The sequence below is a fragment of the Mirounga angustirostris genome, unplaced genomic scaffold (assembly GCF_029215605.1).
Source record: "Mirounga angustirostris isolate CCGP_5_RB_7025 unplaced genomic scaffold, mMirAng1.0.hap1 SCAF_3, whole genome shotgun sequence".
NCBI classification, from domain to species: Eukaryota; Metazoa; Chordata; class Mammalia; order Carnivora; family Phocidae; genus Mirounga; species Mirounga angustirostris.
This window is the reverse complement of record NW_026991711.1, coordinates 139,335,753-139,360,844: the sequence shown is the minus strand read 5'-3', so window position 1 is coordinate 139,360,844 and position 25,092 is coordinate 139,335,753. Positions and strand designations below refer to the sequence as shown.

General features: G+C 34.3%; 1 protein-coding gene across 3 annotated transcripts in view; it reads left to right on the top strand.

Moving 5' to 3' along the window:
- LNPK (lunapark, ER junction formation factor) overlaps positions 1-25,092 on the top strand; it is a 78,741-nt gene that overhangs the window by 47,483 nt on the left and 6,166 nt on the right. For all 3 annotated transcript variants that reach the window (XM_045868481.3, XM_045868482.2, XM_045868480.3), the window contains exons 9-12: positions 10,858-11,070; positions 19,594-19,699; positions 21,159-21,229; positions 22,022-22,192. In XM_045868481.3, the coding sequence (XP_045724437.1) occupies positions 10,858-11,070; positions 19,594-19,699; positions 21,159-21,229; positions 22,022-22,192 (561 nt within the window). The remainder of the gene's footprint in view (positions 1-10,857; positions 11,071-19,593; positions 19,700-21,158; positions 21,230-22,021; positions 22,193-25,092) is intronic.

Here is a 25,092-nt window from a genome sequence, read left to right as displayed (position 1 = left end):
GAATGGCCTAGAAGACACATAATAATTGATGATGGAAAGAGTGGACACAGTTGATGGAAGACTGTCCATAAGGAGGCAAGAAGGGATAGGATTTAGTGTACAAGTGTGGGGGTTAGCTTTTGATGGGAGTGTGCATAGTTCGTCAATAGTAAGGAGTGAAGACAGAGAACATGGGCAGATACAGGTAAGTGGTGGGAATTGTCTTTTGATTGTATCTGTATTCTAAATGAGAGTGAGAATGGGGAAGATGTTGTTGGGGGCCTGAAGAGAATATATAAAATAAATCTCTGGGGGGTGAGAGAGTAAATGGATTAGGAAAATGTAGGAATGCCAGGGGACACTAATGTCCACTTAAAGTTAACAGTCATGAATTTGGGGCACCTGGGTGGCTCAGTTGGTTAAGCATCCGACTCTTGGTCTCAGCTCAGGTGTTGATCTCAAGGTCATGAGTTCAAGCCCCACGTTGGGCTCCACGCCCAGTGTGGAGCCCTACTTAGAAAGAAGGAAAAGAGGAAGGAAGGAAGGAAGAAAAAGAAAGAAAGGAAAGGAAGGAAGGAAGAAAAGAAAGAAGAAGGAAAGAAAGAGTAAGTAAGTTAGGTGACAGTCATGAATTTAAAGCATGGTTGTGCATGCTTTCCAGTTGTGTTTAGCTGTATGGGTACAGGCGTGGAGTAGGAAGAGAGTTGGTCTAAACCAAGGTTGGGGTTTTACCTAATGGATTAAATGAAGTGATAAAGGGGCAAGGGAGGTGAAATTGTTCACAAGGGAGTGATTATAACAATGTATTATGGGATCTAAGATGATCATGAGGGAAATAAGGACATGAGAGGAGGATGATGGACAGTCAGAGGTGTTGGTAGTATTAATATAGGGGTCTGCAAACTACAAGATCTGTTTAATATGGCTCTTGACCTTAGAACTGGTTTTACATTTTTCAAATGTTCTAAAAAATAAGAAAGAAGAATAAGAATATGCAAGAGAAACTGTATGTGGTCTGCAAAGCCTAAAATATTTACTATCTAACACTTTACAAAAAAAGTTTGCTGACCCCTTTAATAACAGTGGATCATAGATCCTCTTGGAATTGAAAGAATAATAGAGGAATTAATCTGGAAAGGTAACTGTGGTTTCAGAGTGGGATGCTTGAACTTGAAAAGGTGCAATTATCCTTAATGGCAAGGTTCTAGGATTAGGTTATGACTATAAATCCTTACAGACTCTCCTATATTTGTTTCAAAGGAAGCTATATATGCATTCTTTTTTACCTTTGTACATAACCCTGCATCTCTACTAATGAAATTAACAAAAGAAAAGTCAATTCTATTCTCCCACAGCTAAATTTGAAATCAATAAGTATTGCAGAAAAATTTAATGGCTCTAGAAAATGGATTATAATTTATTAAGTAGGTTTTTAGAGTTTACTCACTTGTGTTCCATGGCATATATGAAAGATTAAAGTAGAAATCACTAATCTTTTTTGATCTTGATAGCAGAGGGAATGATACTTCATATTTCGCTGTTTTGGGGGATGTATGTCTGATTAAGAAAATCTGGAAAACACTGGTAAAACAGTAAATTCACTTTTTTTGCGGTGTTCTTTACTTAAGTGTCATATCTATACTGTTACAGTTATCTATTGTATAACAAGCCACCCCAAAACTTAGTGGCTTAGAACAATATTAATTTGTTTTGCTCATGAATTTGCAGTGTTGGCAAGTTTGGTAAAGATTGCTCATGTCTGCCTCACATCTCTTGGAGCTACCTGATTGGGCCTGGAAGATATACTGTCAAGATGGCTTATACACATGGCTGACAAGTTGGTGCTGGCACTTAGTTCCTCTCCACATAGACTTCTCTCATGGGGTCAGTTGGACTTGCTCCAATGTGGTGACTGGGTTCTAAGAGCAAGCAGCCCAAGAGACATAAAGTAGTCCGGAAAACTGGGGCACCTGTACTCTCTTGCTTAAACGGTAACAGAGCACAGATTCAAGGGAGGAGATATAGACATCCTCCCTTCCCCATTTGATGGGAGGCAAATCAAAGAATTTTGGACCTGTATTATAAAACTGCCACATGTACCTTAGTACAGGTAACAAAGGCGTTTAGATCCCCATCCATTTTTCAGTGTTCTTCTTAAATGCCACCATTACCATGAACCCTCCCTGTATCCCATCACCGAATTTAATCTCCCCATTCTTGGACCCTCCATGGTACTTTGTTGGTTCCTTTTTTTATGGCACTTACCTGGTGTTTCATGATTTTGTGTTATCTTTGCTTGCCACCTCTATATGCAACTCTGCATTCCATTCAGTAGTGCCTTGCTCAGAGTGGTTGCTTAATAAATATGTTGAGTTGAAGGAAATAAAAGAAAACTTTTTTTTTTAGAATTATCGAATTTTATTTAAATGTTGTAAAGTAGTAATTTACCAAATGGGACCTTGATGAACTGCAAGGTACAGGTTGTTTAAAGTCAAAAGAGGTAGGAGACAAATTAAAGTAGAAAGAAATCATCAAGGTGATGAAAAAAAGTAAATGTTGAGATAAAGAACTATAAAGCAAAACATATTCTTTTTTTAATTGAAGCATAATTGACATACAACATTAAATTAGTTTTAGGTGTATAACATAGTGATTTGACGATTGTGTGCATTACAAAAGACTCTCCAAGCTAAGTGTAGTTACCATCTGTCACCATACAAAGTTATTGCAATATTGTTGACTATATTCCCTATAGTGTACTTTTCATCCCAGTGACTTCTTTGTTTTATAATTGTAAATTTGTATCTCTTAATCCTCTTCACCTATTTTGCCTCCCTGCCCCCATTCTCTGGCAACCACCAGTTTGTTCTTTGTATTTATGAGTCTATTTTTTATTTTGTTTGTTCATTTGTTTTGTTTTTTTTTAGATTCCACATATAAGTGAAGTCATATGGTAACTTGCCTTTTTCTGTATGACTTATTTCACTTAGTATAATACCCTCTAGGTCCATCCGTATTGTTGCAAATGGCAAGATCTCATCCTTTTTGATGGCTGAGTAATATTCCGCTATATGCATATGTGTGTGTATGTATGTATCTATCTGTTTATATCACATCTTCTTGATCCATTCATCTGCTGATGTGCACTTAGGTTGCTTCTATGTCTTGGCAATGATGCATTGAACATAAGGGTGCATATAACTTTTCAGAAAATTAGTGTTTTTGTTTTTTTCTGGTAAATACTCAGAAGTGGAAGTTGTATGGTATTTCTACTTTTAATTTTTTATTTTTTTGAGGAACCTCCATACTGTTTTCCACAGTGACTGCACCAATTTACATTCCTACCAGCAGTTTACAAGGGTTCCCTTTCTTCCACATCCTTGCCAACACTTGTTATTTCTTGTCTTTTTGATACTAGCCATTCTGACTAGTGTGAGGTGATATCTCATTGTGGTGTTGATATTCATTTCCTTGATGATTAGTGATGTTGAGTTTCTTTTCATATGTCTGTTGGCCATCTGTATGTCTTCCTTGGAAAAATGTCTACTCAGGTCGTCTGCTTATTTTTAAATTGGATTGTTTATAAATAATATAAGCAAAATATATTCTTAATTTAAAAAGCAGAAGAATGAAATAGTAAACTAGAGGCTGGCAAATGGTATATGTGATTAGCATATTTTCTGCTTGAAGGTAACTTGTTTGTATGATCTGAAGTTAGGCTGAAATTCTCAATGTAGCAGGCAACACATATTTAGCTGATGAACAGTCTTAATTCTGTCTGCATCTTAATTCCCCTTGTATGTAGCATAACATACATAGGTTCTGAGGATGAGGATGTGGACATGTTTGGGAGGCCATATTCTGCCTACTGTACCATCTGAGTTGGGTAATAGGCAGTTGGAAATAGTTGCATTGAAATGCAAGAGGAAAGTAAATTTATTTCATACATGTTAAGCTCATACTCTATGCTAATTACTTGCCAAATCCTGGGGCTGCAAAGATGCAGTTTTTCTCTAGGAGCTCTTGGTTCAAAAGAGTACGCACATGTAAATAATCTTAACATACTAAGGACTGCACTGAAGGTAGGTACAAATCATAATGCATTATAAATTTTAGTAACAATTTGCTTTGAGAAAGTATTGGGAAAGGACTCTTCACATGCAAAGATAAGAAGAGAGAAACAAGTTGGTACCTTTAGGGACTGCAAATAGTGTTATATGCCTGAAAAAGGGAGGTAGTGTTTATGTGAAGGAGGGATAATTATGAAATATTTTGTATGCAACATTATGGAGTTTGGGACTTTATCTTATATGCAACACGGAAAGCCTCTGGAGGCTTTGCATTTTAGAACACCTTTTTTTTTTTTTTTTTGTAATATAGAATGGATTGGAGAGAGCAAGGCTGAAGACATGGAATTGATTAGGATATGTTCTAATGCAGGAAAGAGGTAAAGGCCTGCACTACATAAAGTTGTGGCAAAGGAGTTGAAAAAGAAGAGATTTAAAAGATAATTAAGATTTAAGAGTAGACTGACAAGATTTGCATAGTGGGGAGTGGGAGGAGGGGTCCAGGCAACTGGTTAGATGTTGGTGTTTTAAGCAAGATAAGAAACATAAGAATTGGAGTAGTAGGTTTATGTAGAAAACGATGGATTTGCTTTTGGCTTTATTGAGGCAAGTGACATCCAGGTAGTATGGTTTATAGGTAATTGATTATTTTATATGGAGCTCAGGAAAAAGGTTAAGGTTATAGGAACAATTAGGAATCATTGGGACTTATAGATGATAGTTCTTCAAACCATGGGATTGAATGAAATTGCCCAGGGAGAGAAAATAGAGTAAGAAGGCTATGGCAGAACCCCCGGGAATTAAATTTAAGGGTAGAGGGAGAAAGGAGGAACTCAGGAAAAAGACAGAAGGAATGATTAGAGCTCAAAGCAGAACTATACTGGTGTCTAGAAAGTTGAAGTGTAGTAGGGATGGCATCTGCTGTCATAGTCTGCAAAGGGTCAAGTTAAGTAGAAGACAAATGAGGTCATCGAATCTGATAGGTTGCACAGAGTTGAGGGCAATGTTGTAATAAAAACTGGAATTTGTATCCTGCCTCCATCTCTTATTTACTGTGAGACTTTTGGCAAGTTACTTAGCTTCTGAGCTTTGGTTTCTTCTTTTGAAAACCGAGGGTTGGAATTATCTCAAAGAGTTGGTCTAAATATTAGGTGACATTAGTAAACTCACATTAAGCACCTATTATAGTTCCTGGCAGATAATAGGGATTTGAAAAGAATAGCTGTAACAGTAATGGTGATAAGTTTGTTGGTAACCAAACCAATGGTGCCTTCAGTGGTAAGTGATTCTGTGGTAGCCAAGAAAGAGGACAAAAAACAGATTGTGTTAGGTCGAGGAGTGAAATGTTGGGGAAGTTTCTTTCTTTCTTTCTTTCTTTCTTTCTTTCTTTCTTTCTTTCTTTCTTTCTTTCTTTTCTTTTCTTTTCTTTTTCTTTCTCTCTCTCTTTCTCTCTTTCTCTTTCTCTCTTTCTCTCTTTCTCTCTTTCTTTCTTTCTTTCTCTCTCTCTTTCTTTCTTTCTTTCTTTCTTTCTTTCTTTCTTTCTTTCTTCTTTCCTTTCTTTCCTTCTCTCTTTCTCTCTTTCTCTCTTTCTTTCTTTCTTTCTTTCTTTCTTTCTTTTCTTTTCTTTTCCTTTCTCTCTTTCTCTCTCTTTCTCTCTCTCTCTCTCTTTCTCTCTTTCTCTCTCTCTCTCTCTTTCTCTCTCTCTTTCTCTTTCTCTCTTTCTTTCTTTCTTTCTCTCTCTCTCTCTCTCTCTCTCTCCCTTCCTTCCTTCCTTCCTTCCTTCTTTCCTTTCTTTCCTTCTCTCTTTCTTTCCTCCCCAAAGCTTTGCCTCTATGGAAAGGAAGAGGTTATGGAGTCATTTTGTTACTAAAAAGTCATGCACCTATTGAGAAAACAATTTATAGAGAAGTAGGGCTGAGTTTAAAGTAGCTTATTATGAGTAGGATATGTAGAAGATGATACAGTGAATATAGACCTTAGAGAACTTTTTGAAAGTAAAAGGAAGAGATGCCAGGTGCATGGTCCTTATTTTGATTATTTAAAGGAATCATATAAATTTAAACAATAGAGACCAGAATTTATATAAATTTAAAAATAGAAACTCTCCTGAAGCTATATCCCCATGTCTCACTCAACTACATTTAGTAATCACTTATAAAGAGCCAAATTCACCCTAAATTTAAGAATATCCACTTTTGCATATGTGAATCATTCAAAGGCTTTTTCTTGATGCTTTTTCTTATGAGGCTTAGAACTGGACATAATGTTGAGAAAACCTTTGACCAGTACTAGAGAAAATATGAGGATTGTCTTTGTAGTTTTGCCAACACTTTAAAGAAATTTGAAACCCAGAGTGGATACAAGACTTTTTTAGTTTGCATAAGGAACTGGTGGTATTGGCTAGGATGAAAATCCAGGCCTCCTACCTATAGTGTGGTATTCTTCCTACCTATTCTTAATACCAAAATGAAGATAAAACCCTCTACAAACAATCAGTGTTTAAAAATCTGATAAATCAAGAGAATTATTTGTCTTATAGAACATTTATCTCAAGAATTATTTAAGAGCAAGCTAGAGTAGGTTTAAGTTTTTGCATAGATTTTGAATTTACACATTTAAATAAGTTCACAAATAAGTTTAGGAAAACATTTAATTTGTACATTAATATCTACACTTTATTTTAATTTTTGCTTTAGAAATTCTAGATTGCTTAGCTTTTGATTTATTGTAATCTCTGGAACCTTTAGATGAATACTACTTCTAATAGTTTTTGCTTATTAAGTACTTATTAAGTACCTGTGCTTTGGTTAAGCCCTTTGCATTGTTTATCTCATTTAATTTTTACAACAGTTAAGAGGTAAGTATTCCTGTTAAAAGGAAGCTGAACTGAGATTTGTCAGCAACTTGGAAAAGGCTGCATGTACATCTAATAATAGGGTGGAGCTGAAATTTAAATCAACACAGCTTGATCCCAGAGTCTGCTTTTTTTTTTCTTTGTAGTTTCAAGTTTTTATTTGAATTCCAGTTAGTTAACATACAGTGTAATATTAGTTTCAGGTGTAGAATTTAGTGATCCATCACTTACATACAACACCCTGTGCTCACCACAAGTGCTGTCCTTAATCCCCATCACCCATTTAACCCATCTCCACCCTGCCTACCCACCTCTCCTACAGCAACCCTCTGTTCTCTGTAGTTAAGAGTCTGTTTTATGGATTGCTTCTTTTTCCCCTCTCTGTTTTGTTTCTTAAATTCCATGTGTGAGTGAAATCATATGGTATTTGTCTTTAACTTATTTCAAGCAGAATCTGTGCTTTTTAACAACTATCTTATTTTATCATTATTTTAACTGACGGAGCCACCCAGGTGCCATTTTATCATTATTTTAAACTTTGTTTTCTTTTGTTTATTGTAATATAGAAGTTTTAAATCTCGTTTAGATTCTCTTTGCTTCATTTTGAATTTAAAAATATAGACATGTACTCATACTTGGTGGGTGTAATTTTTATTGAATTAGTGATTGATCACTGATAAGGATGTTGAAACATCCTCCAGTCAAGAATTGAACTTATGGAACACTCCTTATGATACTTTATCAGATTGGTGTGAAATGCTTGGTAAATCTTTTTTGTGGGATGGTATTTTACATTTAAATGCAGGAAAAGTTAAATATAACCGATAAAATACTTTGTTGAATAACAAAGTTTTTAGAGTTACTGTATTACAGAGTATTTGTGAATGGCAAATCTTAGATGATTTAAATGATAAATCTTAGATGTTTTAAATTGAGACTACCAGAATATTTCATAACACCTTACCAAATATAGACTTGGTGTTGTATTGCTAGCTATTTTCACCTATTGATATTGTAACTGTTACTTGCTTTTCCTTTGAAAACAATGAAACTATGTTTTCTCCCTTTCCTGACTCTTTTATGTCATTTTTCTGTCTAAATTTAGATTCAGAAATTATTAAGCCAAGTCTCTTTCGTGGAATGCTAGACATGGTGTCCTTTGTTAACCTAGCTAGTTATAGACCTCAACTTTCAGTAGTTCATTAGTGATATGAGTGATGTATGTTAAAAGGGTACCTTAATTGTCCCAGGGTAGATGCACATTCAGAGAAAGCAATTTCAAGTCTTTGTTCAAGAAGTGAAAGAATAATAACTACTTTTAATATAATTTGATACATGTTAAACTTTTATTTATCTGGAAGAAAAATGTCATTTTGTAGTTATGTTTTAGCTGAAAATTGGCTAAAAAATGATTTACAGTATTTGATACCTTGTTTTTGTTTTTTGTGTTTTTTTTTTTTAAGATTTTATTTATATATTTGACAGAGAAAGACACAGTGAGAGAGGGAACACAAGCAGGGGGAGTGGGAGAGGGAGAAGCAGGCTTCCCACTGAGCAGGGAGCCTGATGCAGGGCTCAATCCCAGGACCCTGGGATCAGGACCTGAGCCGAACGAAGGCAGACGCTTAACGACTGAGCCACCCAGGTGCCCTGATACCTTTTTTTTAAAAAAATTAATTTAGGGACGCCTGGGTGGCTCAGTCAGTTAAGCGTCTGCCTTCAGCTCAGGTCATGATCCCGGGGTCCTGGGATTGAGTCCCGCATCGGGCTCCCTGCTCTGCGGGGAGCCTGCTTCTCCCTCTGCCTCTGCCTCTCTCTCTCTCTCTCTATCTCTCATGAATAAATAAATAAAATCTTAAAAAAAAATAAAATTAATTTAAATGACCAAATCTTAATATAATTTCAATGATCTTAGTACCTTTTGTAGCATTTTTTTTTTTTTTTTTAAGTAGGCTCCATGCCCAATGTGGGGCTTCAATTCACAACCCTGAGATTGAGTTGCATGCTTTCCCATCTGAGCCAGCCAGGGGCCCCTCAATACCTTTTGCAGCATTTCATGGCTTTCCCAATGTGTAACCACCTTTTAAGGTGTTCCTTGTGAGTAAAAGATAATTAAGTAACCAGCTAATTCGCAGGAGATATTAGGATACAGTTAGATCAGGTAAGATCTGAAAATTCTATATAAACTGCGTGGAAAATAGCCAGATATAAAGGTAGTTCCATTTATATCATGATGATCTGCTTGTAATTTATTATTTCAGTGGCTAGGTTAGAGACTAAATTAAGAGCCAGAGGAAAATTAGTTTGTCTTAGTAAGCTCACTAACTGGTCATTTGAAAATACTTTGTGTGGGGGCACCTGGGTGGCTCAGTTGGTTAAGCGTCTGCCTTCAGCTCAGGTCATGGTCCCAGGGCCCTAGGATCGAGCCCCATGTTGGGCTCCTGAGGAGGGAGCCTGCTTCTCTCCCTCTGCCACTTCCCCTGCTTTTGTGTGCGTGCTCTCTCTCTCTCTCTCAAATAAATAAATAAAATCTTAAAAAAAAACTTTTTAAAGTTAAAAGAAAATATTTTATGTGAAAACACTGTCATCTGAAATATGTATTCGATAAATGGGAGCTATCAATACAAACATCATTTAATCCTTATAACAATTCTATGAGTTAATATTATTATGCTAAATTTACAGGTAAAGAAGAGAGGTTTAGTGAAGTTAACCCATCTGAAGTCATGTAATGCTGCTATAAGCTACAGCCAAGATTCTAACCAAACTTTTCTGCTAGATTGTAGTGAACTGAAACCTGATGCTAGAGCTGTACTTTTAGTTGCAATGAACTCTTCATGAAAATCTTTAACTGCCAAATAGAGTCCAAATTTAAAATTTTTTGCTGCTGGAAGTATGCATTTTTACCAGTCATGCCAATTAAAATTTAACTTCTTTAGTTTCAGCCTACTATTTCAGGATTTGTGATAATTTAAGGTGATATGTAGATTTAAAAAGCAATAAGCACTTCTTGAGATCTTACCATTGACATTCAAGTAAGATATTGGTGGGGAGGGGAAATGATAGAACTGGATTTTGTGTTATGGAGTTAGGGGATCATGAAATTTTCTGTAAAGGGCCAGATAGTAAATACAGTAAATGGCTCTAACAGCCATGTGATCTCTTGTAAAAATGCTCAGCTCTTCTAAAGCAGCTGTAGACAATATGTAAACAAAAGAGTGTTGCCGTGTTTTAATAAAACTACTAAAAGGAGCGGGAGCCTGGATTTGGCACATTTACCAGCCCTGTTACAGAAAATCTTGTAATTTCTGCAACTAAAAGATAAGACTTATTTATGATGATACTGCTTATGTAGAGTGGAAGTTTTCCTTTATTGAATGTATTGGCAAAAAAAAAAAAATTACCAAAAAGACAGTAATAGTATAAAGGAGATTGGGAATAGTACCTAATAGTAAAGACTACTTTTTCAGCATTTCTATGACTACTTAGATTAAATATCTCATAAATTATTTGATAATTCCAGAATATACTTATTCACTCATTTCTTAGAATTAACATTTTTCTTGAAGAAACAAATCTGCCATTTTCATCAGAGTTTTCACAAATTCTGATAAACTTACTTTCCTTTATCATAAATTAGGAAGGATTTCTGTGAAAAGACATGACACATAATTGGGTTATGATTTTATTTTATTTGAATTTATTTTGAAAAGTGGTATCTCTAGATAGATCAAGACTTTTGTGTAAATATATCCAGTTGGGAGTGTAGGGTCAGAAATGGAGTACTCTGTTATAGTCAGTTTTCAATGTTACATCTTATAAACTTCTTATTACAAGAAGTTTTGACCCTACAGATGCTTTCTGGTGCTACAAAACTTTATTAAACGTGAATCATTTTGTGGTATTGGCTAAAATGGATATTAAATAAAAAATGCACTTTTTAATTCTTATTCTCAGAGATTCGTCAGCGAACTGCAGTTCAGAGAAACCTTTCTCCAACACCCACAAGCTCTAGCCAGGGCCCTCCTCCACAAGTTCCAGTATCTCCTGGACCACCAAAGGACAGTTCAGCCCCTGGTGGACCCCCAGAAAGAACTGTTACTCCAGCCCTGTCATCAAATGTGTTACCAAGACGTCTTGGATCCCCTGCTACTTCAGTGCCTGGAATGGGTAAACAGAGCACTTAATGTTATTTACAGTTTATATTGTTTTCTCTGGTTACCAATAAAATGGGCCATTTTCAGGCAGTATGGAAATGGCATTTCATTTGGAAATAGCAGAGCAGTTATCTGATTAAGCAGGAGTTCCATATTCAATTAGCCATAACTCTTTACAGCTGGCACCTTGTGATACTGAAACCTATTTCTTGAGCTCATTTAACTGTTATGGCTTCTTTGTTTAAATGGCAATAAAACTTTGTGGTATTCTGTAGTCAACGGTATAGCATATCTTTTTATATTCAGCTTTAGAATGACTCCAGATTTATATAAAATGGGGATAGAAGAGAACACTTTTGGAATATATTCATGCTTTTTGCTAAACTCTTCACATATATTTTTAAACATGACAACATATTCCAGGAAGACTATTTCTGCATTGTATACAATACTATTATTGTTAATATGGGCTGGTAGATTTTTCTTTTATTTAGCGGTTGAACCTTAGTATTTTCTGACAGATACTTTAGCATAAAGTTCTATTAAATTAACAACTGCCTTTTCTATTTCATTTCTTTGGATTCTCTTTTTTCAGTGTGGTAGATCTCTAGGGGAAGATCCCATTTTTGGAGTGTAGTAGATTAAATTACCCTGCAGCTTTCTTTTGGAGTTCGTGATGGGACATGGAAGTCTACTGCTTCAGCAGATCACATTATTTTATATAAATTTCCATGTCAGATTCTTGAATATGATAGTAAATTATTTATCTTATTTTAAGATATTTAATTCTAATTTAAATTACTTTGGTATTTCATGACTAATTACTAACATATAATTTATAATGATTTTGAGGCTAGCCAGTAGTTGATATCAGGTATTCAGGGCACTAACATAATAAAAGCAATCTAAATGTTACTATGAGAGTAGTTTTTTTTTCCTGCTTTCCCTTCAAAGAAAAGGAGCATAAGATTTTAGAAAACTAGAAAACTGTTAATTTATAAACAAATTAAAGCTGGCTACAAATGAAATATATATAAATCATAACTTTTAAAGTAGTTATTGAAAAATACTTCTAAACTTGACATATAATGATGTCACTTAAGGCAGCCATGTATTTTGTGAAATTGAGAAAAATTAAGTTGAAAATTATTTATCTTTCTGTTGTTATTTGATTGATTTGAGATACCCATGATTTGTAAAGTTCTTAGTAGTTTAATGGAAGAACTTTTTTTGTGTGTGAGAATACATGAATTATATATATTTGTGTATCTAAGTTTTAAGGAAATAAAAGTTTAGCAACTTGTATAAAGTAATAAAAACTATTGCACATGTAAGAATAGGGTTATAGAGGGAACAATTGCCTAACTTTCATGATCATGTAAATAAAACATTTTACTGAAGTTTTTAATTTGTTTTCCATGTAGAAGACTAAGTTGTGCATTGCCAAAAATGAGTTAAGTGATTTCTTACAGAGAAGATTAATAATTCATTTTTTCATTATGCCATATTTGTGGAAGAGAATCAATTTAATGTGTATTACCACAGGGCTCCCATATGTTTGAAAATTAATAACCAGCAGGTACTTGATAATTTGCCAAGCTGTGTAAAAATGACCAGTATTCCTACAATGATTGCTCTTGATATTTGTATTAATTACTGTTATCTGTAATAGCATAAATATGAAGATGTGTTATTTTAAAAGTTATTAGTATGCACAGCATTTAAGATATTTTTATGAAATCTGTTGTTTTATGTATCCAGATTCCTTTATGGACATTTTCATTTTAAACATATAGAAGTAAAATATTCCAGCAAAAGTTAATTTGACTTAAATGTTTTCAAGATATAATGTGGCATACTTATTCAAGTTGAAAATTTGATAATGAGGAATGACATTATGTGCATTCAGATTTACTTTTTGATCATAAATGATTGAATGTTGTTAATACAAGTAAACCAATAACTTACTGATGAAATCTGAAAAATGTTCTTGATTTGTTATACAAAGAACTTATTCTAGAACCTGAATTTCATTTGTTAATCGCTACAATTTTGACATCATTTGCCCTTTTCTAGATGGTAACAACCTTTAGGTTTGTGGTTATTTACAAAGCAAATCTCTTTATTAGCCTTTAAAATATTAATATAGTATTGCTACTCTAAAACCATTCTTGAGTACTTTAAAGTTTTGTCACAATCGTTTTGAAAACCTTGTATCCTTATATTGTAAGGCTTAATCCAACAAGACCTCATTTTGTTTCAGTCTTCTATGAGGTCTCCCTGTCAACCTTCATTGCTGCCCGTCTCATTAGTATGTTCATCCTGCCTTGCAGGCAAACATCAACTTACTTATTTTATTCTCTCACTTTCTTCTAGTGCTGCCTTCTGTGTTGTCTCTCAGTTCAGAGTATCTCCTACAAATAGTTCTTTTTCAGTTTTCAAAGATTGTGGTTACAATTCATAAGTCTTTATTTTTGTTGTTAATGTTTTTAAATGATGTAAATCATTAAATCAAACTAGGTTATTCTTCCACTCTCCACTCTCCATTTATCTCTTCTGCTATTGCCTAGTTTATTACATGAACACAGTATATTTCTATTTATTTAGATCTTCAGTTTTTCTCAGCAGTGTTTTATAGTGTGCAATATATAAGTTTTATATATTTTCTTGGTTAAATGTGTATGTAATTATCTCCAATTTTTGAGCCTGTTGAAAATGGCTTTGTTTTACTATCTCCATTTATTCATTGCTAATATATATAGAAATACAATTGATTTTTATATATTGGTCTTCTATAATCTTGCTAAACCTATTAGTTTTATTAGTTTTTTAATAGATTCTATAGTATTTTCCATAGACTATCACATTGTGAATAAAGATAATTCTTCTTTTTTTCTAATCTGTGTTCCTTTTATTTCTCATTCTTGCTTATTACACAAACTAGAACCTTTGGTACAATGTTGAATAGAAGTGGCAAAAGCAGGGGAGCCTGACTGGTTCAGTTGGTGGAGCTTGCAACTCTTGATCTTGGGGTTGTGAGTTCAAGCCCCACACTGAATGTAGAGATTACTTACAAATAAAATCTTTAAGAAAAAGAAGAAGAAGAAGTGGAAAAGCAGACCTTCTTCCTTATTGCTGATCTTAGGAGGAAAGCAGTTACCTTTTCACCTTTCAGCATGGTGTTAGCTGTAGGGTTTGTTGTTGTTTATCAGGTTGAGGAAGTACCCTTCAATTTCTAGTTAGCTGAAGATTTTTATCAGTAATGGATGATGGATTTTATCAAATGTTTTTTTTATGCATCTACTGAGATGCTTATGTGGGGTTTTAGTTTTAACATCTGTTAATATAGTGAAATACATTGATTTTTAAATGTTGGACTACCTTGCTTTCCTGGGATAAATCTGACTTAGTCATGGTATTTTATTTTTTATATATATTGTTGGGTTTGATTTGCTAAAAGTTTGTTAAAAATGTTTACATCAATGTTCTTAGGGATATTGGTCTGTAGTATTTTTTTTTTTTTTCTTGTAATGTCTTTGTCAGGTTTGGGTATCAGAGGTATAAGAAAGTATTCTCTCATCTTAAATTTTACAGACAGTTTTGTGTAGAATTTATATTATTTCTTCCTTAAATGTTTGGTAGAATTTATAGGTTTAAGCATCTGGGTCTGCTGTTTTCTTTGTGGAATTTTTTTTTTTTTTTTAAACTAAAAATTCAATTGAACAAAATCTACAGACTAATATCTCTTAGGAACATAGATATAAAAGTTCTTTATAAAATTTTAGCATATTGAATAATTATTTCTTGTTGAGTGAGCCTTTGTAATTTGGTAGTCTTTCAAAGGATTGTATTGGCATAAAATTATTCATAATATGCTTGTAAACAATAGATTTATGCCATTTCTCTCATTCCTGATACTAGTTTTTTGTATCTTCCTTTTTTCCCCCTGGTTAGTCTGGCTAGAGGTTTATCAGTTTTGATATTCTCAAAAGAACCAGATTTTCTCTATTATTTTTGTATTTTCTATTTTATTAATTTTTACTCTTCATTATTTTTTGTTCTGTTTATCTTGGGTTTGATTTGCTCTTCCTTTTTAGTTTCTTAAGGTGGAAGCTGAATTCATGAATTTTAGATTTACCCTCTTTTATAGATGTTTTAGTGTTACAAATTTCCCTCTACCTACTGCTTTAGCTGCATATCATAAGTTTGATATGTTGTTTTTTCATTTTCATTCAATTAAAAATACTTTCTAACTTCCATTTTGATTTTTCTTTGAACCCTTGGTTATTTAAATGTATGTTAGTTAGTCTCCAAATATTTGGAGATTTCCTTGTTGTCTTTCTGTTGCCAATTTCTAATTTAATTCTGTCATGGTCAGAAAACATATGTTGTATTGTTTAAATTTTCTTAAATGTACTGAGGCTTGTTTTATGTCTCAGAATATCATCTGTCTTGGTAAATGTTTTATATTCACTTGAATATATATTCTGTTCCTGTTGGATAGAGTGGCTATGAATGTTAATTAGGACAAGTTGGTAGCACATAGTATTTTTCAGGTCTTCTAAAACATTACTGATTTCTGTGTTTATTCTGTCAATTATTGAGAGGAAACTGTTGAAATCTCCAACTGTACTATTGTGCGTGCCTGTGTATAAATATGTATATAGTATTGTGTGTGTGTATACATATATATATATGTATATATATATATATACATACAAGCATATATATAACATACACACACACAGTAGATATGTATTTGTCTATTTCTTTTTGTAGTTTCTATTAGTTTTTTGCTTTATATGTTTTGAAGCTCTGTTATGATGCACATACATATTTAGGATTATTATGTTCTCTTGATGAAGTGACTCCTTTGTCATTATAAAATTACCCTTTTTATCCCTGATAATATTCTTTGCTCTGAAGTCTACTCTGTTTGATATTAATACAGCTACTCCAGATTTCTTTTCATTAGTGTTAGCCTATTTATATATATGTTTCTATCATTTATTTGTTATTATTTTTAAAGGATTTATTTATTTTAGACAGAGAGAGAGAGAGAGAGGGAGAACACAAGTGGGGGGAGGGGCAGAGGGAGAGGAAGAGAGGGAATCCCAAGCAGACTCCACACTGAGTGTGGAGCCCACCATGGGTCTCGATCCCACAACCCCAAGATCATGATCTGAGCTGAAACCAAGAGTTGGACGCCTAATCAACTGAGCCACCCAGGTGTCCCTCTATCATTTATTTTTAACTTATTTGTGTCTTTGTATTTATTTATTTTTTATTTTCCTTTTTGGTAAGCAACATGTATCAGGTTCTTGCTTTTTTATTCTGACAATCCGTGGCTCATAATGAGGATGTTCAGGCTACATACATTTAACAGGGTTGGCATATTTGGGTTTGAGTTTAAATCTTCTGTTGTGCTATTTTTTTTCTACTTGTCCCTCTGTTCTATTACTTTTCTCCTTGTTTTCTGCCTCTTTTGAATTATCTTTATTATTTTATCTTTTTTCATTGCTTTACTATCTATTGCTTTTTCATGTTATTTTAGTGGGTCTTTTGGGGTTTACAGTATATATCTTGAACTTTGTGTTGAACTATATAGTTCATCTTCAAGTGATATAATACCAATTCACAAATAGTTTGAGAATCTAACAACACTATACTTACATTTCTCCTCTCCTGGCCTTTGTGCTACTGTTGTCATACATTTTACTTCAATATATGTTAATTCTTTTTTTTTTTTTTTTTAGATTTTATTTATTTATTTGACAGAGAGAGACACAGCGAGAGGGGGAACACAAGCAGGGGGAGTGGGACAGGGAGAAGCAGGCCTCCCGCCAAGCAGGGAGCCCAATGCAGGGCTCAATCCCAGGACCCCGGAATCATGACCTCAGCCAAAGGCAGACACTTAACGATTGAGCCACCCAAGCGCCCCTACTTCAATATATGTTATAAACCCTACAACAAATGATTATTTTTCCTTTAAGCTATCAATTATTTTTTTAAGAGTTTTGGATATTTATCCACATGGTAACCATTTCAGTTATTTCCTTTGTACTACCTCTTTCTATCTGGTGTCATTTTTCTGTCTTTTAACATTTTTTTTTTTTTTAAAAGATTTTATTTATTTATTTGACAGAGAGAGACACAGCGAGAGAGGGGAACACAAGCAGGGGGAGTGGGAGAGGGAGAAGCAGGCTTCCCGCTGAGCAGGGAGCCCTATGTGGGGCTCGATCCCAGGACCCCGGAATCATGACCTGAGCTGAAGGCAGACGCTTAACGACTGAGCCACCCAGGCGCCCCTGTCTTTTAACATTTTTATAGTGCAGTTCTGCTAGTGATGAATTCTTTCAGTTTTGTATGTCTGAAAAAGTCTTCATTTTGTTTTCATTTTTAAAAGATGTTTTTACTAATACAGAATTCTAATTGATAGTTTTTCTTTAAAAATATTGCTTCACTGTCTTTTGGCTTATTTTCTGATGAGAAATCTATCATTCTTACCTCTGTTTCTCTGTATATGATGTATCTTTTTCTGACTGCTATGATTTTCTCTTTATCACTGGTTTTAAGCAATTTGATTGTCTCTGCCTTGGTGCAAAATTATGTTTCTTGTGCTTAGGGTTTGTTGATATTCTTGGATTTGTGGGTTTATAGATTTCATCAAATTTGGAAAATTTTTGTGCATCATTTCTTCAAGTATTGTTTTCTTTTCTCTCTCCTTTCTTATGGACTCCAGTTATATGTACATTAGGCTGCTTGTGTTTGTTCCACAGCTTGCTGATAATTTATTTAAAAAATTTTTAGGCTTCTCTTTGTGTTTCATTATGTATGGTTTCTATTGCTATATCTTCAGGTTTACTTCTGTGCCCTCCGCGTCCAAACTGCTATTCATCCCATCTGCCGATTTTTCATTCTAGACCTTATAGTTTTCATCTGTAGAAGTTCAGTCTGGGTCTTTTGAAATTTTTCCATGTTTTGACTACACACATTGAATCTTTCTTCTAGATTCTCAGTCATATGGAATATGGTCATAATAAGTGTTTTAACATATTTGTATACTAATTCTACAAACTGTCATTTCAGGGTCATTTTTGGTTGATTTTTCTCATTATGGGTTGTATTTTCCTGGTTATTTGGAAGTCTTATAATTTTTGATCTGATATCAGGCATTATGAATTTTATCTTACTGAATGCTGGATATTTTTATGTCCTTATACAAAGGTCCTCTGAATACTTAATCCAATAACCTGTGTGTTATGACATTTTCCACTCTGGCTGGTGAGAACATGGAATAGTTTGGCCCCATGTGAACACTGTTACCTTTAATATTTGGGGGCATTTTTTTCTGTGTACTCAGATAGTTTCATCATACACATAGTATGTTGAGCAGTCTTGGGGATCCTCTGTAGATCGTTGGTGTTCTTGCTCTGTGCATTCCTCTTCCTGTGAACCCAAGCTGCCTTGGTCTCTCCAGAGTTCCATCTTTATCTCCTCAAACTCAGGAATGCTGATACATTTCAGCTGGATTTACCCTCCCTGGGCTGCTGCCTGGGGATTTTCTCCAGGCAATAAGCTGGGGCAGTTGTTGGACTCATCTTACTTACTTTTGGTCTCTTGGGGATCTTTATCCTACATTGCCTGATACCCAGTGTCTTTAAAATATATGTTTCATCATATATTTTGCACAGTATTTTAGTTATTTTAGGTGGAAAGGTAAATCTGACCCCTGTGACTATTATTGCCCCAAATGGAAGTCTCCTAATTTGTTATTACATAAGATTTTAAGAGTCTGGGCATTTTATTTATTTATTTTTCTTTTAAAATATTTTATTACTTGTATAATCCTACAAAAATCTATTTAGTTATATCTATCCATACATGTATATACATGTTTTTTAAGTTTTTTATTTATTTTTAAATTATTTTTTAAATTTAAGTTTACTTAACATACAGTGCAATTCAGTAGAATTCAGTGATTCATCACTTACATACAACACCCAACACCTCTTTACAACAAGTGCCCTCTTTAATAAGAGTCTGGGCACTTAAAAATTTAGTTTGTACAGAGCCCAACATAGTTTCAGTTCTTAATAGATTATGTTGATGGTTTTGATATAGAACATAATTTAACATTTTTTTGGTAGTGTAATATTTTTATTTTTATTTTTTTTAAAGATTGTATTTATTTATTTGACAGAGAGACACAACGAGAGAGTGAACACAGCAGTGGGGGAGTGGGAGAGGGAGAAGCAGGCTTCCGCTGAGCAGAAAGCCCGATGTGGGGCTCGATCCCAGGACCCTGGGATCATGACCTGAGCCAAAGGCAGATGCTTAACAACTGAGCCACCCAGGTGCCCCTGTAGTGTAATATTTTTAATGAAAACGTGAATGCTCTGAAGAGATGTATTTTTGTTTTATTAAAATCTTTTGAATATTCTGACAAGCATGGGTAGTACTTGGTAACTGAATTAAAATTTAAATGTATTTTATACATATATATTTCATATGTATTTATTTATTTATTTACTAGGTCTTCATCCTCCGGGTCCACCTTTAGCAAGACCCATTCTCCCCCGAGAACGAGGTGCTCTGGATAGAATTGTTGAATATTTAGTTGGTGATGGTCCACAAAACAGGTAATGTTTATTAAGGTGGTAGGTAAATGAAAATGAGGAAAAAGTTTATTGGCCAGGGTGTATGTGTGTGTGTGTGTGTGTGTGTGTGTGTGTGTGTATGCAGTAGATGTTCTACAGTTTTGTGGCTCTTATTTCCTGATTTTAGAACATAATAGAATATTTTATAGCCCTGCAAAGAGTACATATTCATTTGTTTTTCAGTAAAAATTTGGATAAAGTATCTAGATAAAATACAGAAAAATATATAGAGAAAACAAAATAATGTTATATGATATTTTTAGAGAAATTGTATCATTTCATTGAAACTTTTAAGCTTGAAGAGCAAACAGCGAAAACTTGGTAGGTTGTAAGAAATGGAGTTTCAGGGGCGCCTGGGTGGCTCAGGCATTAAGTGTCTGCCTTCGGCTCAGGTCATAATCTTAGGGTCCTGGGGTCGAGCCCTGCATCGGGCTCCCTGCTTAGTGGGGAGCTTGCTTCTCCCTCTCCCTCTCCCACTCCCCCTGCTTATGTTCCCTCCCTCGCTGTCTTTCTCTCTCTTTCAAATAAATAAATAAATAAAATCTTTAAAAAAAAAAAAGAAATGGAGTTTTATAGATGTCAGTACTGGAATTGGTGATGGTGATGACTTTAACAATGAGGACAATTTACATATGTTTGACACTTTTAGTTCTCAAAATACTTCTCCAATATTATTGGATTTTTATGATAACCCTAGGAAGGCAGGGATGATGTCAGCAGAGCAACTGTTGTAGTGTAGATTTTTAAAAAATACTTAGATGGTAGAGTAGATATTTCACAAGGTTATGGTTAATATTATCATTTTAATAAAAGGACTGAATTTAATATTAATATAATAAATTATATATTATTCAAAACAGACAAGTTGTTGTTTGATAGGGCCAAGTATTTGTTAAGTACATACACAGAGAACAGAGAGAGTACATAAAGGGGAAATGAGGAAGATGTATAACTAGGATAGATATAGGAATCATGAAGTATGAAGTTAACCTTTGGATTGGACTAAACAAATTAAATTCATTTCTTTATTACAGACTTCTCAGGTTTTAATAACATTCATTGTGAATCTCTAAGGGGTTCCATCTTTTCCAGTCTTATCTAGTCACAGATTTGGGGTCTGTCATCCTCAGAAATATATGTTAGAAAATACTGAAATTTAAGTGGTCTGTTATTGACTATGTTTCTCTTAACTTAGTAAGGATATATTCATTTGACTCATGACTTGTTTTTAATTTGGCCTATAAATTGTATTTTAAAAGGCTTAAAAATTTGGCTGTTAAAATGTTTAAAGAGTATTGTTCATTGTTTACTAAGTAACATCTAAACTGTTAATGACATATTTCACTATGCTAAAATATAAGTTAGCTGTTGGCTAAAGTAGCCTTTCCATGGGCTTTGTCTGCATTTGCAACTGATATGTTCATTTTTCCTTTTCGTGTAGGTATGCCCTTATATGTCAGCAGTGTTTTTCTCATAATGGCATGGCTTTGAAAGAAGAATTTGAATACATTGGTAAGAATTACTGGGCAGTTAGATTTAAATATTTTACTCTTAAATATTTCATTCTATGCCAATTCCTATGTAATGTCACTTTGTTGTAGGTGCCCTGTATGTATTTTTCAGGCATATTGTTCTTATTTTAGAACACAGAGCAAAGCAGGAAAAACAGTGCAGTTGTTTTCCTCATACAGTGTACAACTTCTAGGTCAGTTTTCTCAAACTTCACTGTGTATCAGAATCACCTGAAGAGCTTTTAAAGATTATCGTGCCTAGGACCCACCTACAAAGAGTCTGTTTTAATTGATCTGGGGGGAGGGGGACAGGCTTTTTTTTTTAAAGCACCTCAGATGCTCATGTGTAGCTACTATTAAAAAAATATTGCACTAAATTAATTATGCTTCTTAAATACAGCATACTACATTTTCTTGGGCAAGTGAGCAGGGTTCTGGATTTTAAAATACCTAATGATTACTGAGTAGAAATGTAATTTCTGTAATACATTTTAGATTGTTACAGATTGTTTTTCTATTAGATAACCTGCTGTGTAACTTACGATCTTTTCTGTTTTAAAATTAATATTCTAATTTTTATAATAATTTTAATAATAATTAGAAAGTATGCTTGAAAATTAGCTTTTGTTAGAGCACCTGCCATATTGTTAAAGCCAGAAGTAATTTCAAAAAATAAATAATTTTTGAAGGGTTCTTTGACTACTTTGCAAAAGTGATCTTGAGAATTATCTCATTAGTCCTTGAATTTATTTTGGTTTATGGTTTTATTTATTTATTTTTTAATTCTCTGCAGCTTTTAGATGTGCCTACTGTTTTTTCTTGAATCCTGCAAGAAAAACTAGACCTCAGGCTCCAAGACTTCCAGAGTTTAGTTTTGAGAAGAGGCAGGCAATGGAAAGCTCAAGTTCAGTTGGTCCCTTGCCCTCAAGAAGTGTGATTTCATCAGAGAATCCGATCAGTGAAGGTATGAATATGTTAATTAAAAAGTTTTATCTCTTAATAATGTTTGCTATTTAACAATAAAAGCATCATACTTTTATTTTTATTTATTTATTTATTTATTTATTTATTTATTTATTTTTAAAGATTTTATTTATTTATTTGAGAGAGAGAATGAGACAGAGCATGAGAAGGGGGAGGGTCAGAGGGAGAAGCAGACTCCCCGCTGAGCAGGGAGCCCGATGCGGGACTCGATCCTGGGACTCCAGGATCATGACCTGAGCTGAAGGCAGTCGCCCAACCAACTGAGCCACCCAGGCACCCAAAGCATCATACTTTTAGATAAGAATGGATTAATTTATGAGATTTTGCAACACGCATGTATCAGCTATTACTCGGATAACTCTAGCCGCCTGTGTGATTGATCTGATGTGTTTCAGTGTTAAAATGTAGGTTTTACTGTGTTAAGCAGCATCTAGCAACAGCTAGGTAAACACTGTTTATGGAGTGACATCTTCGTGTAACTCTTGGGAGATTTGACCAGTAATGTTTTCATGGAATAATTTTTTCAGTTTATTTAAGTGAAGCAGGTTATAAGAATTATGCAACTACTTATAAGGATAAAATTCTGATAAGGTTTATAATTAACATTGGTAAAATAGGTTTTTGCCTACCACTGGAATTGGTAAGGTTACCAGAAGCAGGAAACTTTGGAATTGGAAAGTCATCCTTGCATTCTTTGGATAACTATGTTGATAGGACTGGTATTCCTTTGAAACGGTTTTTTGGGGTCTGCAAGATTAACATTGCTAATGTACGCCTTTGATGTAAAACAACCTTATTTTAGAGAAACAAAATTTATCAGAATTCATTGGTTTTTAGAACTCATCTTGTAATTCTGTTTTAGGATTTCTTGAGGAAATTTCATGAGAAAATGGAAAAGAGATGGAAGATCTGACTATTAATTGCCAACTATTTCTTGTTAATATTAGATGGGGAGATGTTTGTTAAGCAGCTCTGAATGATGAGGATGCTAAAATTATGGCACAGGCCATGGTATTTTGATGCTATGCCTGATATAGAAAAAAAAATCCATATTAGAAGTTTAGTTCACATAGTTTATTTAGCAGTCAGTATTCATCCTTTTAATTTCTTAGAATTGTCATTTACATATATTTGATTTCTTCTTATACAAGTGCTGAGTAGTAAAAAAATCGCTTTAACAGAATAACATGAGAGAGTGAATTTTCAGATATGAGAAGTTTAGTATGAAAATTTGAGAACCTTTTTTTTTTTTTTAAAAGTTAAAGAGTGAACCTAAAATATTTGTGTTGATTTAGACTTGGCTTTTGGCTTACTAACATATATCAAGATGAATTTGAACACAGATAGTCATGACAAGAAGCCTGTATACTTTCAACATGGAATCAATACCTTCACCTTCTCCAAGTCTGCAACATCAACTCCAAACATAATCACATTTTTGCTTCTGCTTAAGTCATGCTCTGAGCTGCATGCTGTCACATGCAATCACCTGCCTTGCTATTGCAGCCTGTTGAAACAGAAAACTAAAGAATTTCATAGTGAAGATGCTTAGAGGAAAAATTGAAGTCCTTTCCATGAGTAACCTTGCTTATGAAAGCTAAAGTGAATATTTGAAAGCTAATAGTTGGGACAAAAAAACAAAAGAAAGAAAACAACGAACAAAATAAAAATCTTGATCATGAGTCCCATGCTTTATTTAATATCTTCTGCTAAGGTTGAGGTGGATAGTTAGCAAACAACACCCAGCTATACCTTTCCTTCTCATCAAATCTAGGAGGAGCAATACCCTAGATGTCTCATTTTCTATCTGAAATCTCCAGAACGAAGTCTAACTGGCTCAAACTCAGCCCTAATAAGGTAATATTAAGAGGTGAAGACAAAACCTGAGGCAAGGTCTAACAACTCTGTAGCACTAGAAACTGAAGCAACAATTCCATTTGGTTAAGATAGTCTTTGGAGTAGTAACTTTTTCATACTTCTCCTTGGATTCATCAAAATGGCTATGAGAACCTTTTACTTCTTTGGCTTTCCAGAAGATTGAAACTTTTCTCCAAGACTACTGTCTCACCACTATGATATACAGTTACCATTTCCAAGTGATTAGGAAGTATTCTGGAGAAAGATGAAGCTGCATTTATTTTGAACGCTGGTGGCATACCTTCATGATTATATTGAACTAATAAGTAAGACCACATCATCTCAATCATCTCTCTGTGCTGACAGCCAGTGTAAGTGAGAGCTTAGATTTCTGATTTCTGCGTTCTTTTTTTTTTTTAAAAAGCTTAGTACTTTTTTTTTTTTTAAAGATTTTATTTATTTATTTGAGAGAGAGAGAATGAGAGACAGAGAGCACGAGAGGGAAGAGGGCAGAGGGAGAAGCAGACTCCCCGCTGAGCAGGGAGTCTGATGTGGGACTCGATCCTGGGACTCCAGGATCATGACCTGAGCCGAAGGCAGTCGCTTAACCAACTGAGCCACCCAGGCGCCCAATTTCTGCCGCCTTGATGTGAAAACTTGAGGTCTAAAAAAAACTTTTCTGCATTAATTTATATATATACATATATATATTTTAAGATTTTATTTATTTATTTTTACAAGAGCGAGAGAGAAAACACAAACACAGGGGGGAGGGGCAGAGGGAGAAGCAGATCCCTGCTGAGTAGGGAGCCCGATGTGGGGCTCAGTCCCAGGACCCTGGGATCATGACCTGAGCCAAAGGCAGATGCTTAACCGACTGAGCCACCCAGGCACCCAATTTTTATATTTTTTAAAGTAGTAAAATAGCTCCTTGATAGTAGCAGAAACTGGAGAGATTAGGTTATTGAATTCACAGAGGGAACCAAAGGGTAACTTTCTTCCATATGAATTTTCCTTTCAACA